The 19,327-nt window shown below is 40.6% G+C and overlaps 1 protein-coding gene across 1 annotated transcript in view; it reads left to right on the plus strand.

Moving 5' to 3' along the window:
• SLC35D3 (solute carrier family 35 member D3) overlaps positions 1–3,353 on the plus strand; it is a 27,265-nt gene extending 23,912 nt beyond the window's left edge. Inside the window, exon 3 of the mRNA XM_019648089.1 lies at positions 3,252–3,353. Coding sequence (XP_019503634.1) covers positions 3,252–3,353 — 102 coding nt within the window. The remainder of the gene's footprint in view (positions 1–3,251) is intronic.
• The last annotated feature ends 15,974 nt before the right edge of the window (positions 3,354–19,327 follow it).

Below are 19,327 nucleotides of genomic sequence, written 5' to 3' on the forward strand. Positions count from 1 at the left end.
TGGAAGGATAGTAGAGGTGGCTTTCTAAAAGTGGCCTATTCAATGGAGCTACTTCTGTATGGCTGCAGATGCATTCAAATGCTTGCCAGAGCAGGCTATTAGTTCTGGATGAACAATAAGAGCTATATGTTTCATTGGCTAACTTTGAGGATTTTCTTAAAGCTGGAGGTATTCCATTTCAATCTCCAAATCTTTTAATTAACACACATTTCCTAAGGAGGCTGAAATTCCTCCTGATTGAACACTCTTAATGTACAATACAGAAGTGCAATATACCCTTCTAGATAATTATTTAAATGAGGTGCCTAATACTTGTGTTGAAGAGACATCTTAATTTGCAAAAAAGATCTATCCACATTTTGCACTTGAAATACTTAATAATTCCACTATTCAAGCATTATAAAGACTGTCTTCTCTGAGAAGGTCAATGAGATCCCTAATTGTTCATTTACAGTCATCCTGAGTACCTTTTTAATTTCCTTCTATTAATGTCATTCTCATGGTTTTGCTTGAGAGGGGTGTTGCACTTTGCTGAGAGAATAATTTTCATTGTCAGATATGTAAAGTGATGTTTTCCTGAGACTGTAATAATTGGCAAAGCTGAAAATAAGAATATAATCTGGAACATTTTGTAGGGAAGCATTTAGCTCATTTGTGATTGTTTTGTTTGCTGCTCATGGGGGGAAAGTCTAACATTTTCTAAAATGGATTATGATTGGTATTTGTCTGAAGCTGTTCTTAGAATTATCAAAGGAAAGGTGTTGATCTCTCTGAGTGATGTTCAGCCTACCTAATTATATGGTTCATTTATTTATTGTCCGAAACAATGGTTTAAATTTAAAAATCATTTTTTGAATTTACACAGCTATTATGACAGATGAAAATTAGGTAGTATATTCCTAAGCTTAAATATGGTCTATTAGGCCTTTTCTTTTTCCTTGACCAACCATCCTCCTAACAAATATTTATTATGTATTATGTTATACAAGGTGTTTGGGGCATGCAAAGAAGTGTAAGACTTAGTTCCTGCTGTCAAGGAGCTAACATTCTCGAGAAGATAAGACATACATATTGTCATACATGGCAAGTGACCCAGTAATCTAAAATAGTACATAAGCTGGTACCAAAAGCAAAAGACAACAAACAAAATAACAGACCTTTAATTTGCAAACTATGGATGTTTGCTCCAAGGTAGAATAAAGTTAGTAAATACTGAAACTGGGCTAAATTTCACTCCCTTGGTAAGTCTCTGAAAGATTAGAAGCATATAATTTAGGAATGAGGACTATCTGTCTACAGGTAGTACAAATCTAGATTGTTAGCCAGGTCTTTCAGACAGGTAGCAAATAGAAGAAAAACTAATTTCCCAGAGATTATGTAAAATGACTAGATTTATCAAAATAACTGTTGGAAAGAACAGTGATTCCAACAATTCCCAATCATGCTGGAATGATTGGACACAAAAAGTGAATACATATGAATAATATCAATGAGACCCCTTTTGAATGCCACAAAAAGCATTACTATTCTTTGTTTTGTGTCATTGTGAAATAAATAACCACAATGGCTTGTGTGCTATAGACTTTATGGGATTAAAATCTTGCTCAATTTAGTCAACCTTTCTTCTTGCTATACACTCTGGGGTTCTTTAGATTTCACCAGCAGAATTCTTGTCACGGAGAGGGCTCTCCCCACTTCCCTTTGCGGATGTAGAAACATAGCCCCCCCCCCCCAAGAGAGGCCAGTAGCTTTCCCCCTACACTGAGATGAGTGCACTTGAACTGTATAAAACCATGCCCCTCCAGACTAGAAATGACCTAGGAGAAGATGAGACTGAAAGGTGGCCCATGCCTAGAGAAGGTTAGACTCTGAAGGCTGACTCAGAGAACTTAAACAGGAATGTTTCAACTTACAAGCTACCAATAGTTTAAAAAAATTCACAAGTCTCCATTAAATGGAATTTCAAATACACGTCTTTCATGATCTGTTAATGAGGACAGTTTGACATTCTCTCAGGTGAAATAATTTAAGTAGAAACCATGTGACATTATAATCAATTTAAGCAGCTCTCTAACTACTTCTAATTTGTCAAAGTGTTTTACAGTTAAAGCTATAATTAGCTAGCCCTCTAAATTCACTGTGAAGTGGAGTTGAATTACCAAGCAAGCTTTATAACTCTGAAAACAAAGGACAAATAATTTTCAAAAAAATTCAACCATTTGGGTGCTGGTTACATGGTTGTGTTCATCTTCTAAAAATTCATCAAGCTAAATACTTAGGGTGTGTGCATGCATTATTGTGAATGTAGATTACATATCAGTGAAAAGTTAAAATTAACACGTATATGTTAAGAAACCTGATATAAAGAGGAAAGCTCTTACTAGCCTAGCTCTTCTGAAATTACCCAGGAAAAGGCATTTGTGCTGGTGTAATGGGCCTTCAGTGTGCTGAGCCAGCCACTTGCAGTGCTAAAGCTAACCAGATTCCTCCTATACTTAAATTAGAGTTTAAAAATAATAGAATTGTTTGCTCAGGTGTGTAGATGGAAGTTAAAGTGGCAAGAAGGTAAATGGATTTTCACATAGTTTGTTTGCTTCTTCAATGGGACACTTGGGTCTTAACTACATGGTACCACAGAGAGAATATAAGAAGTCCTGGTTGTGGCCTCCCAGTCCAAAGTTCTCATGTCACAGAGAAGAAAACAGGCTCCCAGAGGTGAAATTACTAGAGCATGGCTGATTCTCTCGCCCCCAGCGGCCTCAGTGCTTTCTGTTCAGATAGACCTGGGACCAAATTCCAACTCTCTGTTTACATACAGTGGGTCAAGGGTAAACCTCATTCAATCTTTCTAACTCAGTTTCCTCAGTAGTTCAAAGGGAGACAATAGAATAATGTCCATGTTATAGAACTGTTGAGATGATGAAAGAGAAAAAAATACATAAAAAAGCTTCTGACGTGTAGTAAGTGTTTCATAAATTCCTGCACCCCACACACTATTCTTTTTTTTAAATTTCAAATCTGGGCATTGGATTAGATTAGTCCCAGAGTTCTTATCAAGGCCAGAAATAGGAGATGGCACACTCTTAAAGCAAAGCTCAAGTCTCTCTCCCCACCCCCCCACGCACACATTCTTCCTTTGACAGGGATCTCCTTCTAACTATTTCTGTCCCTTCTTCCCATTTGCCTTCCACATCAAGCCTCTTGAAATCTGAGTCTGTGTTGCTGTTTCTGCTTTCCCTACTCCCATTTAGTCCTCCGTCTTTGGGTTGTACCTCGACCATTCCAGTAAAACTGATACGCAGAGATCCTCAAGGATGCACACCTTCAAATCCCAAGGTCCTCCTTCAGCTTGATCTTATTACTTTTCCATGACATTTGTTCCTGTTGATCACTGTCTCTAAAACACACTCCTCTCCTTGGCTTTTACGTGGCTCTCGTGGTGTTCATTCTGCCTACCTTCTCAGTCTCTTTCTCAGGGTCCCTTAAATGCAGGTGTTCTCTAGGGCTCCCTCTGTCTCCTCAACCGTCTCTTCCCCACCTGTGACTTCTATCCCTTGATGGCACACAAACATATCTCTCTATCCTGCCCTGTGTTGCGAGCTCTAGATCTCTATGTCAATTGCCCATTGATTAAACTCATCTCAACTGTGCTCACAATTGCCACCCCCTCCGCTTCCTCCTCCTCTACAAGGTCCCCTGCCCCTTCATCTATACTGTTGCCTTAGCTCTCACTGTCTACTGGTATTCAATCCATGAATACATTTGGCACACCTCTTTCTTATAAATACTCACAAATCACATTCTTTGTCCTCACACTCACTGCTCTAGCCCTGCCTTTTATCCTTGTTGGTTTTCCTGACTTGAGTCATTTACAGAGGAGGTGACAGTCTAAGCACAGCACTGATGCTGTGAATGTGAATCTGATTATTCCCTTCTTAGAAATCCTAGTAATCCCATCTGCTTCAGAACCAAGTTCAAACTCTGAGTATAGCCTCCAAGAGCTTTTGTGATTGTCTCTGTTTTCTTTTCCAAACTTAACTTTTCCATTCTGGGTCTTATGTCCCGGGCTTGTGCAGCTGGGATTGCCGGGAACATCCTTCCCCTTTTCTGAACAATTCCTGTCCATCTTTCACAGCATAGCCAGCTGTCACCTCCTCTGGGAAGGCTTCCCTCACCCTCTGCACCCCATTCCTGGCTGGGCTGGCAGCCTGGCTCACAGCACCCTGCTCATAGCAGTTAGACTTCCCGCTCTGTGTTGTGACTGTCTACTTGTCTGACATTTACATTAGAGGCAGGAAATGTGTTCTTTCATCTGTTTTCCCAGGGCACAACGTGATGCCCACATGTACCAGTCCCTTCATAAAACGCAATTTGAGCGAGTGATGAGTTGGCCAGAGCAAATCTGTGGAAAGCATGGGTGGGGCTGTGGAGGAGTGGGGAGGCGTGCGTGCGCGTGCGTGTGAACTGGGTGGCTTATCAACTCCTCCGCAGTCTAGAACAAGCTCCAAAGTAATTTAAATAAAAAATGAGTTCATTTTTTCCCTGATCCACCCACATGATCATTTCATTGCCACCTAGAAGACTAAAATTCATATAATTTTCTGTTTCTCGCATGACGGTGTCAAATGATCTGAAACATGTCATGCGCGAGCACTCTCTCTTGGGGCCTGACACCTACAGGATCGGATGCCTCCCAACCTTTGCTTTTTACTCCTTAATCCTGAAACACATTATATATTTCTGTGAGCTTTTTCATTCAGGAACAATTCTCCTCTAATGAAAACATCTCTTTCATCTTGTTTGAACCTCCCCCTCCCCCAATAAACCTCCACAGATAGAACAAAGGTGATGACTTTAAAAATTTTAATGAAGCAGCTAGCAGAGTGGTATAGAATGAGATTTTAATATTACACTTAAAAGAAAAAAAAGACAATTTATTTGAATCATTTTTTGGAAATGCATCAAAGCAAAAAATTTGGAATTCTAATGTAAACTGTAACAGAGAAAACATAGTGTCCATTAGAATAAAATTGTTGCTGAACAGGGGCCCAACTATTCCACAGAAACAAAGATTTTGTTTCTTTGAAGTAAAGTACATGCTAGTTATGTTTTCGACCTCATCTTTTTTCCCTCAGAAACATTATTACAGAATAAAAGATAAAAATCCAAAGGCAAATGATTAAACTTAATCTTATCTTTATTAATAAGTCTCTTCATTGTTACTTTACATCCAAGCCTGGATCAACTTAACTTAAAAGGAAAAGGATATTGATTCCATGACCTTGTGATAAAGGAAAAACCATTGAGCTAAAGAAACAGGTATTGGGGATGGTGTGGGGAGCATGCAATACTGAGGAAATTTTGTACCTTTTGTGGAAATCAATATCTGTAAGCAGCTACCTTACAATTACAAAAATTCATTTTGCCTAGGTGAGAGAAAGGCTCTTAGAATTACTATTTAATCACAGAAGTGCTTCATTTTTAGTGGGTGTTTTACTAATAAAGTGGGAATGAAAGAGTGATTATTTGAGCAAACTGCTTCTCACCGCTGATCACCAAAAGCCTAATTTTCTCCACAGAGGACAGCTCTTCAAAATTGTATTGTTTTTTGCTTTCAGTAATTGCAGCCATCAATGCCTCAGCGGCTGTCAGTCCCCCGACCCTCACCCTCAGACACCTGCTGCTGTGGCCACTGATGATAATGAGATAATTTACCAGGGAGGAAATAATGTGAAAGGGAGAAACTGGGAGTGGGCAAAGTGGTAGCAGAGGTCCTCTTATTAATACGCTCTTCCCTGTCGGTTCTTATTCCACATTTATCCAAATTCCACTCCTTCAAAGAGGCCTTCCTGCCTCCCCCTCCGACCACGCCCTCAGCAGCTATTGTACATTCCAAACTATGCTTATTTATGGACTTTTCTCCTGTTGTCTTCAGATTCTTGTCCATTGGTTGGTTTGATTTCCTCAGGTAATCCATATATTCTCTAGGAGATCAGGTTTCTTAAATTGGGAGTTGAGAAATACATAGAACCATCTGTGAACCATAATATACATGGAGCCACTTTAAAATAGAGTGGGAACTGCCTCCCAGAGAAACTGCCTTGCACGTCTTATGTCTTTGGGATGTTAAAACAGGGCAAAATAACCTTCGGTCTAGTCCTAGGCAACATGGTGTCGCAAAGCACTGTTTGCAAAGAGCACAAGAAAGCAGTTATTATGACTACTGGACTGATGTAGACAGGACTGAAAATTTAAAACATTGCTTAGAATTAACATTGCTATGTTATGTTATCAGCCCCAATGTAGAAATGCTTCCCTTCTACTGATGTCATTGCTCCCCTTCCCTTCTTATAAATACCCACTGCTTCTGTCCCCTAATCAGAACATTGTCTGGGCTTCTGCTTGAATCAGTGCTTCCTGAATAGCAATCTCAAATAAATGCTTGTTTGCTTCTCACTTTGAAAGACCTTTTTGTTTTCAAGTTAACATATCTCTCTGCTACTCTGTGAAGGTGACCCCTTCGTTGGGACGTTGTATTTACCATGAGTTTCTACACTATTGGTTTTGTAGTTTACACCACCCCCCTTTCTGGGTGAGGTCATTGATTGGACTGGTTGTTAGGGGGAAATCAGCAGCACTCAGATGTTTAAGGGAAGTTGAGAGAAAAGAGTCCTCCCAGGAGGGCTGTGGAATGGGAGTCTGTTGAGGTTTTGACCAGAGGGTCTCAGGATGTTCAGGATGTAGCCAGCTCCCCAGTGTTGGGTCATAAGATGGCGATCTCTACAAAGAACCTGAGGGGAGCGGAAGAAATTGGCAGGGAGAGGGTTGGAGCTCTGGGTTGGCCTTTGGGGCTGGATTAGAAAATAGAGACAAAAGACACGAGGAGCATGCTATGCGAAGTCAGCTATGACAGGGTCAGATACCAATGTCCAGTGTCAGAATGTTTGCATGCTTATTTTATCCTCTGTATGCATCTCTATTTTGTTTTCTGAAAATAAATAGTAAAATCTTTTTAGAAGTGTAAACCTTTTTCAGGTATACTAAGGGGAGTTAAAGGAAGGTGCAGGCTCTGGTTACACCTCTGGACCAGGAAATCAGTCTTTTTTCCTAAAGGTTCAGATAGGAAATATTTTAGGCTTTGTGGGCGTGCTACCTATGGTCTCTGCCACAACCACTCAACTCTGCTGTTGTAGTGTGAAGGCAGCCGGAGACAGCACCCAAATGAGTGAGCATGGTGGATTCCAGTGAAACTTTGTTTATAGATTTAGGCAGCAGGCTGGCTTTGGCCCACTGGCCGAGTGTGCTGGAGACAGGTAAAGGGCATATGACCCATCCCTGGGCCCTGGGTAAATGTTGGCCAAAATAACCCAAGTAAGAGAAGCATAAGGCACAGGTAGCTTAGGAGAAAGACTGGGCTCTTGCTGGCTGCCTAAGCTTTGGGTTTTAATTTATTAAGAGAAACACCTCCTCTACCCCACTTCTCTGAAAAAAAACTTTGGAGGAGGGATTTTTTTCTACTTTGTTTCTGCTGTATCCTCAGCACCCACACAGTTGCCTGGCATACACCAGGCGTTTCAAAATATTTGTTGATGAATAAATATTTGAGTGAATAAAATTATCTTACACAGCAGGACTGAGTGAACATTTAGGAACTCTGTGACTCTGGGTATGACTCAGTATATTACTGTTTGTTTGCAAACAAACAAAAACATCAGTTTTGATGTTGTGAGGCCAGAAAAAGAAACTAATCAGCCAAGAGAAGAAATCAAATATATCCTCTCAATTTTAAGTTAATCATGGGTAAGCGCTGTGTTTACTCATCTCTGCATCCTGTACAGCCCAGCGCTGTGCCCTGCGTAATCCACACTCAGGGTTGGTAACTGGCTGTTGGGGGTAGAAACAGGTCCAGCAGGCAGACCCTAACAGTGAGCCGTGCTATGGTCTGTCTGAAAGCTTGCGTCCCTCCAGAATTTATATGTTGAAGCCTAGTGCTGCAAGTGATGGAATTAGGCGGTGGGGGCTTTGCGAGGTGTTTATGTCATGAGGGTGGAGCCCTCATGAATGGGATTAGTGCTCTTATAAAGTGACCCCAGAGAGTGCCCTTGTTCCCTTCCACCGTGGCAGGTGACAGACTGAAGTCAGCTGTCTGTGAATGAGGAAGCAGGCTCTCAGTGGACACCGAAGTTGCTGGTGCTTAGAGCTTAGACTTCCCAGCCTCCAGAACTGTGAGAAATAAGCATCTATTGTTTATAAACCACCCAGTCTGTGGTATTTTTATTAAGGCAGACTGAACAGACTAAGACAGACAGGGGACAGAAAGGAGACTTATCAAATCATCACTAGGCTTCTCACAAAATTATCCATGGCACCCATGTGGAAAACAACCCTTGCTGCACATTTTAATATCTTCCCTAATAATGACTTTTTAGAGACTATGCTGTTAGGTTATATTGTATTATGTTTAAAGTCTTGTGTGGACTAAGTGCTTCTATCTATGCTTGTTGCAAAGGGAAATCAAGGTCCCAGCCCTTTCCAGATTTATTCTGAAAAACAGAGACATTGCTGAGCAGAGAGAGGGCACATGTCAGTGTCAGCAGAGGTAAGAGGGCAGTGGGAGGGGATAGCGGGGGAGGGGGAGAGCTGCCACCTCTCAGCCACTCCGGCTGGCGTGCGTGTGTGTGCACATGCGTGTGCATGCATGCACATGTGCACGTGTGTGAAAATACTGCTCCTCCAAGGGCCTTCTAAAATCAGACCATCTGGGAATGATCATCCTTTAAGTCTTTCTGTGATTATTGCTTCATTATGAATTGGTTTATCAGATACTCTCCTCAGTGTGAGAACATAGCAGAGGCATTTATTGATTGGTGACTATAGGCAGGCAGCACTTTGCTAAGTACTCTGCCTGTTCTCTACTTCAATCCTCCAGTGCGGGCCGGCCGAGTGGCGCAATGGTTAAGAACTGGCTTGGAACGCCAGAGGGCCCCGGTTTGGATCCCACATATGAGGGCCAGTGACACTGCCCTCCACAGCTAAGATGCTGAACAACATGGGCTGCCGTGAGTCTCCGGCGACGGCGTAGGCTGCAGCCCCTGTGGCAGTGGGTTGCCATGGGCTACCCTGTGTAGCCAGCAGCCAGCGTGAGCGGCTGTCCAGAAGCCAGCGACTGATCTGCCTCACCTGTGAAGAGCGCAATGATGGTGCCAACTTGGGCCAGTGAAGCAACGTCCTCCACAACTAGACTGAAGAACAAAATGACAGCAACTTGTCTGTTCCCCTTCCCCTAATTCCCCAGCACTGTTCCCATCCCCCCAATTCCCCAATAAAAATCTTTAAAAAAAAATCCTCCAGTGCAACTCTGGAAAGCAGTATTATTTCCCCCATTTATTCTTGGGGACACTGAGGCTCAAGAAGCTAAATAATTTACTGAGATCACTCAGTAAAGGACTAGGGTGCGGCAAGAGAGGTACCTAGAGTGTAAAACTTAAGGAGGCAAACTCTCAGGTTTGTGCAAGGGCAGGCTGACACTTGCATAAACCTGGGAGTGTCTGAAGTTTTGTTCTCTGGGCTCTTCACCTGCCTCACCTTAGTCCTAGTAATTATGATTATGTCCTCCTGACTCCAAAGCATGTGTTCTTGACCACTGCACCATAATGGAAAGCAGAACATTCTGGATGGTAAAGCTGGAGAGGTCAAATTGCAAGAGGTGTAAATTGCAAGAAGGTAGACCAGTGGTCTTTAAACATTTTTGTTTATATATCCTCAAAGAGAAATTTCAAAAGCTGTGTATTCTTTACACATGTTTATGTTGAGATCTAAAAACTTTTGACTTAAATTTATGTAGTTGCAAAGGATGGAATTTCCACTTTTATTTTATTAAAAATAAAATTGATACATAATCATTAATGTATTCAAAAAAGTCTAAATACCATAGTAATAAGAAACCATGGGCAAACATGAGGAGGAAATTTTATCTTATCCCTTTTTTTTCTTAACCTCTTTGAAATCATATTTCTATTCCATTCTCTGATAGAAATTTTATCTTAGTGTTTTCTGTGCTTGAAAGTTTTAAATATTTTTCTGAAATGAAAATATGCATAAAAACTGTCGTTAATTTTTTGACTACAGGGTCCTAAGCATTTAAAGATTTTCTTCTGGAATCAAGTTATAATTATTAGTAGTAGTCATTGGGTCCTCAACATCATTATATTACAAATGTTAATAGGTACTAAATGTAAAAATAAAATTATATTAGAACTGCACTTCTTAATGAGATAGATGAAGTATTTAAAAGTTATTTCATGTATTCATGGATGAATATTACTTATGGTTAGAAAAAGACAAGGTTCAAATCCAATTCTCACTATCTTTGTTATTTTTATAGATGTGTTGAGAAATTTTGTTCACTAATAAGTAGATGGTAATGGAAAGAGTTTTGGTGTAGGAAAGCATTCACTTCTCCAAGATACATCCTAACAAAGTTACATAATGATCTATCATGAAAACTTATTTTTAATGATTTATCAGCTCTTTTTTTCAAAAGAATCAGAAACCACTTGACTTGCAAAAGCGTTTGTTAGCCAGTCAGAACCATTCATGGTCTCAACACCAACACCACTCTTTCAAATTAATTTTATCTTGGCTGCTTTTAAAGAGTTTTATGCCCTAAGGCAATGAATGTACTGTAGTGAGTTCTGATAGATGTGCCTTCATTTTTTTAAGTGAGAGAAGGGTGTCTGTGAAAGGTTAGATGGCAACAGGGAACCAGCAGAACACATGGACCACAGCTCTTTCTCAGGGGGAACCATTTTGGTAAAACAAAACAAAACAAAACAAAACATCCATATGTATGCTGTGGATGTGGAAATTGATTCCCATAATACTTCTGTGCCCATTTTGAGGACCATTGGGATAGGGTCTCAAAATGAAAAAGTTGGTAAGAACTCTTTTGAAGGTTTGGGTGGTCAAGAGTGGGAGTAGGGTGTAGAGAGAGAGGGCAGTGGGGAGGAGGAAGGCAGCACCAGTCAAGTAGAAAAATAAGGGAGCAGTGAAAGGGCACACAGGAGTTAATTCACGTTTTGACTGTGGCTGGCTCCTCTGTGTTATAATAAATTGGGCATTGACTCATCCTCACAAGCACAAGATTTTTAACCCCGTGTTGTTGTCTTGTGTGTGTTGGATGGGCTGATTTGTACTCAGGGTTTCAGCTAAGAAATGAATTAAGATTAAGATCAGAGTGCGAGGTTTATAAAACAGGTCAAAATTAGAAGATAAAAAGGATACAATTTGGAAGAAGGAGAGAGGATTTAAGATAGACACTGGGTAAGTGGATTCTGTGTCCCTGGTTTCCTGTCATTAGCACTATTTTAGCAGATGTTGCTTACTCTTCTCAAATTAAATAAAACTGTCCTTAGAGCTGGAATAATACAGTTCAGTTAGCTTTCAACCAGAGTATACCATCTCTCAGCACTTTCAGAGCTGCTAAAGGTCTTTATTTTGTGTGTAATCTTTATTTTGTGTGTAATACACATGAATGTTTTGAATGTCATTCAGAAACAGGCCATTTCTCTGATCAGTCTATTCAGGTACAGATTGACAGGTCCATATAAATTCAGGGAAATGTTTGCTCTCAGGCTTACACTGTTATCAACATAATTCAAAATCACCTGCATCAAGATTAAGCTCCTTAAGTGGAAAAATAATTAAGCTATTTTAAAAAAAACCCATCTTTGAATGAACAAATGAAAAGAAATAAAATCAATTTTTAAAATCTTTGCTTGAATTCAAAGTTCATGAAACTTCTTTGTTGATTTATTTTGAACAACTTTAAAATTGAAGTAACTAATTTGAAAATTAGTTTCATATTTTTTAGCACTGCTTTAAACTGTATTCCCTGGAATTGTGAAACTCACCTGCCTATTTGTGGAAATTCTCTTTTCTAAATATGATTCTTAAGCATATGCATTTATCGCATTGGTAACACATATCTTAGAAAGAGCCTTCCCTTATTAAATTCTATAACCTGCTCCTGGCTAATGCCAGCTAGATCATATTCCAAACTGATAATCCAGCTGTTAGGTAATTCATAAAGTAGATGGGGCAAGGGTTTCTATTTTGGCTTTAACTTCCATTATTTTAACAACTTTTTTCTTTCTCTCCCAAAATACAACTCATTAGCAAATGTCACCTAAATGGTACTTCCTTTGTGACTTTGCAGCTGCCATTGTTATGCGTTCATCAGGCCCCAAAGTGCTCTTCTGTGTATTTCTGGAAAGCTATTCATCTGTTTAAAAGAAACAAATGGAGCTGTTTAAGCTGTTAAAATACAGTACCACAGTTATTTGTGTTTGCATCTTCACATTGCATCTAAATGAAAGGTTCCGGCTAATTGGTTCTGGGAATAGTATGAAAAGCAGTCCCAGAGAATAATTCTCCTGGTTATTAAGTGGAATGCGCTTCTGGTGCCCTCGCCGACCTCACACAGAAGGGCATCGTGTCTTTCTTTGTGGCTGCTTGTGTTTATCTCACCCCGCTTAGTGGTAGTGGGCTGCGGCGGTGAGGAGAGGAGAGGGGGGAAAAAGATAAAGGTGGTACAGTGCGTGCCGACCAATGCTCACGGAGGAAGGAGGTGCTCCAGTTGACAAGAGAGCCAGGGTAGGGCTGGCTGCACGGGCGAGCAGTCAGCACTGTTACACGGAGCCCCGCACCGAGAAGCGGACCCCGCACTCCCAATTTCTTTGGGCCATCTATTGCAATTCCGATTTATCTTTAAATCGGTGTGTTTTAAGTAAAGTCCGATGGGACAATGAACCATGGGCTGGGAGCTTGGAGCCTCCCGCAATCTCCCTGTCTCCATAGGTGTCACTGGAGACTGACGGTTACCTGCTCACCTGGCCCTGTGTACCCACTGTGGCTGCCTTCCTCTGCACCCCTGGGCTGGGCCCCGGCGCCAGCGGCCGGGAGTCGTATGCGCATGCTCCATGTGCCATCACTCGGCAAGGCACAGAGTTCTTTGGAGGGTTTGCACTGGCCCTGTGAGTATCCTTGTGCTCATGGTATTGTGGTATTAAACAGCAAATTAAAAAACAAACAAACAAACAAACAGGAAAAGGCAAGAGATAAACTGTGGGGAAAAGGAAAAAGCAAGGGGCCCCGCATTTTCATTTTGCACTGGGCCCTGCAAATTAGGTAGCTCACCCTGAGCCAGGGGGTGTGTTGAGACCAAGGTGGTGAGTTCGCAACACCAAAGCCCTCTGCTCTCCAAAAAGCCCAAAGTATAACAACCTAACCAGAACACCGGAATACTCACTCTGACTTCCACAGGTGAATCGAAAGTTTCTCTGGGCAGAGTAAGGGACAATGAGGAAATCATCTCGATGTTAAACCAAAGCAATACATTGAGTGAGGACAAGAACCATGGGGCTGCGGGGATGGAAGAGGTGGACCTAGTTTTTCAGAGAAATTAAACGATAGCTCAGATTTTGAAATCAGGTGGTTGTGGTTCAAATTCATTTAATCAGTTGATCCTACTGTGACTTGCGCCAAGTCATCAGTTATTCAGCCTTCGGCTCCTGGCCGAATCGCTTGTCTATCAGTCTGGTAGTTTGCTTTTCCCCTTTCTTTAATATTATTATAAATCCTGGGTCTTCAACTTAGTAGTATTTTTTCCTCCTGGTTTGGTTAAGGAATGCCTTCGTTCCCTTATTGAAATAGCCATTCTTAGTGACACCTATGGTGGTTGCATAAAAATCTTAAGTTTTAAAAAGCAACTTCCTAAAAGGACTAGAAGGAAATACTAGTGAATAGATTTATAATGTTGGTGTTGAGAAGGCCATCTGTATATGCAACCAACTTCTCCTTTACCAACCGCTTTACCTCTTTAAAAACTGAGGAAACTATTTCAACATCTAATATCAGACAAAAGGTTAATATTAATAAACAAATAAAAATTATAATCAATAAGAAAAATTCAAAAACTCCATTAGAAAAATGCAGGATAAGGCAATTCTCAAAAGAATTATAAATGGTAATTAAATAATGAAGAAATGTTCAACTATTAATCAAAGAAATAGAAATTTGAAAAACAATGATATTTGCAGTTCTCAGGGTTAGCAAAAGTGTGGGGGAGATAGATACTCTTATATTCCACTGGCTAGAGGTCTCCTGGAGGGCAATTTGGCACCAACCATTAAAAGTTAAAAAGCGAATATTCTTTGATCTGGCATTTTACTTATAGTATTTATCTGTGGCTTGGTCTCTTCTGCCGTAAAATGAGATAATATTGGCAGCCTATTTCACAGGGTTGTTGTGAAAATTAAGTTAGTACATGTAAAGCACTTAGACTAGTGTCTGACACATGATAAATTCTCAGCCATTGTTAACTTTTTACTATTTTATTAAATATATGTGTTTAAAAATTCATGCAGGGATTATATATATATATATATATATATATATATATATATATATATATATATATATTCTCAGTGGTTATTTCAGTTGAGATTTTGAGTGATTTTATTTATTTATTTATTTATTTTTTTGCTTTACTACACTTTGTTATATTTTCTAAAATTTTTGACTTATGAACATGACTTATCCTTATAATCAGAGGAAACAATGAAGGTAATTCCAGTTTTTAAGAAAGAACACACTTCCTCTTCTCTCAAAAGACAAAATGAAGTTGCCTTATCCCCAAATGTATGATAAGAAGCACCCACATCCAGAGACTCTGAAAACCTTCCCCTGACATAAGGGGTAATAAATGTGTAAGAAACATTCAACTTCTCTATTAATTAAAGCAACAATCAGAACCCCAATTAATGTGTTTCAGCTGTCTTCTGACATTGTATGACAGTTCAATGTTGCCTTTCTGATCTCAGTTATCATTTTTTATGGAGATGAAAGACAAGATAATGCCATTGTACTCAATGACAAAATGATGTATTAATAATAGCTAACATGTCCTATTCATTTAACATCTTCTAAGCACCTCTGCAAAGTAGGAGCTTTCATTTTCCCACTTTGCAGATAAGGAAACCTAGGCCCAGAGATATCAAGTAACTTGTCCAAGTCACGTACTAATAAAAGGTAGAGCTGGGATTTCGATCCAGTGTGGGCTCAGAGCCTGCACTCTTTAACTCCTGGTCTATATTGATAAAAAATTCAGATAGAAAGGAAGGAAGGGAGGGAGGGAGGGAGGGAGGGAGAAGGGAAGAAAAAAAGAAATATAAGAGAAAGGAAAAAAAAGGAAAATACAGGGCAGTGGAAAGAGAGTATCAAATTGACTGTTTTAAATACTACTTCAGGACAAGATTTTGTCTTATTTGTCTTGAACTCTCAGAATTTAACTCTATTCCTGGTACATAATAGACACAAATGAATGACTGAATAGCTCATAGGCCCATGCAGAGCAGAAATTCGTAGGTTCTTAATAATAGAGTCATGGTTGAACACTCAGATTTGTAATTAAAACAAACAATAAAGCTTAGAGACTATTCGAAAATAAAACAAGGGTACTAACAGAGTGTGGAACATGGTTCACGGAGGGATCAACTTTTTCCAGACCCAGACCCTCTTCTCTTGAAGGCTGCTTTAACTATTTATTAGTGGTTCCTGGGTTTCTAATTAGAGTCCCAAGCATTTCCTCCTGATTCCCAAAGGGTTGGACTAGTGCCCTCAGGGCTTGTCACCACAGCCCTTTACCCCTTCTAATCAGCCAGATGGCAGCTGCAGGAAGTGGCCACTAAAAGCAAGATCACACAGTAGTGTTGACAGTGGAGATCGTCAACTGAATGGGGAACGTGAGGAAGTGTGGGTGGAGTTTCCCAGCCTGGGACATTAGAATTGCCTTTTGTCAGCTGGGCTTTATATATTCATTGGGAATACTTGAATAATAAAACAACAGCTATTTGATTGTATTCATTTGTTAGGCCAAAATAGAAAACTGCTTTTAAAAAAGTCCTTCTTGATTGAAATTTCCTCTTAAAAACACTGAAAATTTGTCACAGCTCTTGTTAATTTAAAATGTTTACTGACTCTGTAAGTGGTACAAGGTGTGTGTGGTGTTTGTGCTTGTGTATTTATTGATTTATTTTATATGGGATATTGTATAAAAGGAAAACACACTGACTCTTTAGTACCAACCTATAAATGTCATAATCCTTAAGGGAAAAGGGACCAGAAAAATGTATCTACCACCTAAGATTTTTCTTGTCATTTCAGACTTCACTGAAGTCACTGGCCTCCCTTAGCAAGGGCACACAGCATGTTCAGACATTTTAATAGAAAGACAGCAGAGAGTCTGATGAAAATGCCAGTAAGCCCTTGGGGGAGCTGGCAGATAGAGTGTGTTGTGAACATGGACACAAGTGCGGACCCATCCATAGGCCTATTATCAGAACAGGGACAATGTGCAGCACCCTTCACTGCTGAAAGACATACACCTGCCACTTAACTGCCTCAATGTTACCTGTGAATTATACCTAGTGTTAGATAGCAAGAACATTTATTCATTCAGTTATGTATTTGTCCATCCATCCATCTATCCATCCGTCCATCCATCCATCCATCCAAAAGATTGAGTGTGATCATTTAAAACTGTATATAACAGGCTTCTTCTGTTGGTACAAATATTCCCTTTGGAAACTATGATGTGTCATGGTTTATGGTTAAATGGATTATAATTTTCTATTAAAACAGCATTATAATTGAGAGCTTGCTTCCATTCAAAATATCAGAAAAATTATTGACAGGACCCAAGCTATTTAGCAAAAGCAACAATATAAGTAAAACCCCACAAACTTCTATAATCTATCATATGGTAGAAGTATGTTCTAAGACATGGAATCTTAAGGATGGCAGGGGCTTTCATAATCTTTTGTGTCTTCTCCCTTCATCCACTCAAACCACAGCAACATTCTGGCAGCCTGAAAGGGGAAAAGAGGAACAAAACGACAGTCAGGGATGGTGAGGGAGCACAGGGAAGGAGGTTTCGGGGCATAAGCCTCAGTTTTGTTGGCAAGTCATCTTATTTTCTGTCATGTCTTTCTCATCTCTCTTTTCTTTTTCATCTTCTTTGCCACTGTCCTCATCAGCCTTCATTTCCTCTGGCCTCGGCAATAACCTCTGTCTTTTCTTAATTATTTATTTAGGACCAACTGAATTTCAAGCGCTTCCTATTACAGTCTCAATCAACACAGCAATCCTGTGAGTTAGGTATGCATGCCTCCATTTTACAGACAAGGAAACTGAGGCTCAACCATTTTGGTGACTTACCCAAAGCGAGACACTAGTAAGAGATAGATCTGACACCTGAACCCAGTTATGTAACCTATGCCCGTGTTCCTTCTGCTGGATTTTTGTAGTATATTTTAATGGATTTTTAACATTATTCATGTGATAAATGAATATATTCTTTTGCAAAAAAAAAAGCATTAAAGATTAATGCCCCCGTTTATCACCCGTCTCTATTCCTATTTTCCCCAGCCGCACCCCTAAAGGCAGCCACAGGCACAGTTTGGCATGGATCTTTCCAGATCTTATTCTAGGTATTTCATACAACTGTTTGTGCCAATGCAGCATTCTCAGGCATGGGCCCACTGCATGGACGACCGGCATGCCACATGCCAACTCCTTGCATGTGGCTGAGCAGCTCTTCCTTGGCAACTGGGTGGTTTGCATATCCTCTCCTCATAAACTACAGCTTTATGATGTGGCTCTGTCTTCTGCTCCAGACCACGCAATGAATACTCGATAGGGTCCATTTGGTTTGTGTTTCCACCCCCCCACCTCTTTACATGATTTCTCTTCATCACCTTGTAACTAAAACACTTTGGTCTTTTTCTCTTTTTTAAGGTAGCAACAGTTCTTTCTGTGACTACCTGGGAAAGGTACTTAGGTAAATATCTGTGCTGTAGAATAAGCTTAATATCAAACTGGTCTACTGCTGATGGCTTTATGACCTCCTTTTTTGCACCGTTTTCTTTAGTTCATAGCACTTGTGAGCTAGTGATGGGGGAAATAAGTTATTTTCAGGTTGACAGACTTCCTGAAATCAGCCCCTGGGATTACATTAGTCTAGGGAAACATAGTCATGCTTCCTGGACGTTGCTTCTCCAGCCCCTCCATGGCCCTGCAAGAGGCACTTGGGAGAAAAGAGGACACATTTGTTGGGGGAGAAGCTGGTGGTATAGATCCTCATGGAGACAGGCACACGGAGCTTTGAATCTGGAGGGACCATCCATAGTATCTGTAGCCATGTACCCCTGAGTGCCCACCCAGCCTCAGCCATGACCATGCACCCCCAGCTCCCCATGAAGCATGCAGCTCTCTAGTAGAGTTCTGGGTGGAGACCATACATGAGACCAATCATATGGCCATAATGCTAACAGGGTAGGTGGTTCATCTTCCCTGCAGAGATGGAAGTCAGACCTCCAAGGGCTTCCTTGCCACACCTAGCAGACTGTGGGCGAAGACATTTACTCTACATTGGTGTTATTTGGGGGGTACTAGACCAGGGGGTTAAGCTATCTTGGAGGAATGTGGAGAATGATGGAGAAACCTGCCACTGCTGACATCCCTTTCAGGTAGGGGCAAGGAGACAAAAGAGAGAGCAGGCTACTGTTGTTCAGAAATTGTCTGACACTCTGGGAGTCTGAGATGGACACTCACATATGCTGCCTCCTCTACCGTAGGAGTGAACACCATGCTGTGAGGGTTTGTTGAAGCACATTGGTTCTTGATACAAAGGAGGGCTGGGAGGATGGTGACTGGCCTGAGAGATGAGAAGAGCGGAGAGAGGGGAATGAATATGAGTGAAGTTTTGGTTAAGTGTGCTATCTCCACTAATTTTCTCTGTCTCAGGACTCCTAATATGTAAGCCAGCCAATAAGTATTTTCCTCAATGATTCATCAGTAAGTCCTGCTGATGGACAGATGCAACATAACAATTGTCACCACAAGGTGGCAGCAGCATCTTCTTGGCTGAGTTCAGTAACCTAGTGGGTGCTTTTTCTGTAGCCCGCGGAAAAGTTGGTTTTTCTCCCCGCTAGTACTTTCAGAAACACGCTGCTCTTTGGGAAGCTGAGGAGCTTCACAGTACCTGTGACAAGGAGATTTCTTAATGTTTCTCTTTTCTTAAATTACTGTCTTGGAAAACACGAGGTTATACATTAGCAGGTACCTTTTTTTGTGTTTTCCTTGTAGCCATTATTATAAATCTAATCCCTTCTGTCTGTGAAGCCAGTGGTTTTGCAATAGGATTAGGGGAACAAAAGAAGGTGACCAGATGTTCTAATTGAGGCCGACAGCCTTGGTTCCGGCACTG

Source organism: Hipposideros armiger, unplaced genomic scaffold (assembly GCF_001890085.2).
Source record: "Hipposideros armiger isolate ML-2016 unplaced genomic scaffold, ASM189008v1 scaffold_120, whole genome shotgun sequence".
Taxonomy (NCBI): domain Eukaryota; kingdom Metazoa; phylum Chordata; class Mammalia; order Chiroptera; family Hipposideridae; genus Hipposideros; species Hipposideros armiger.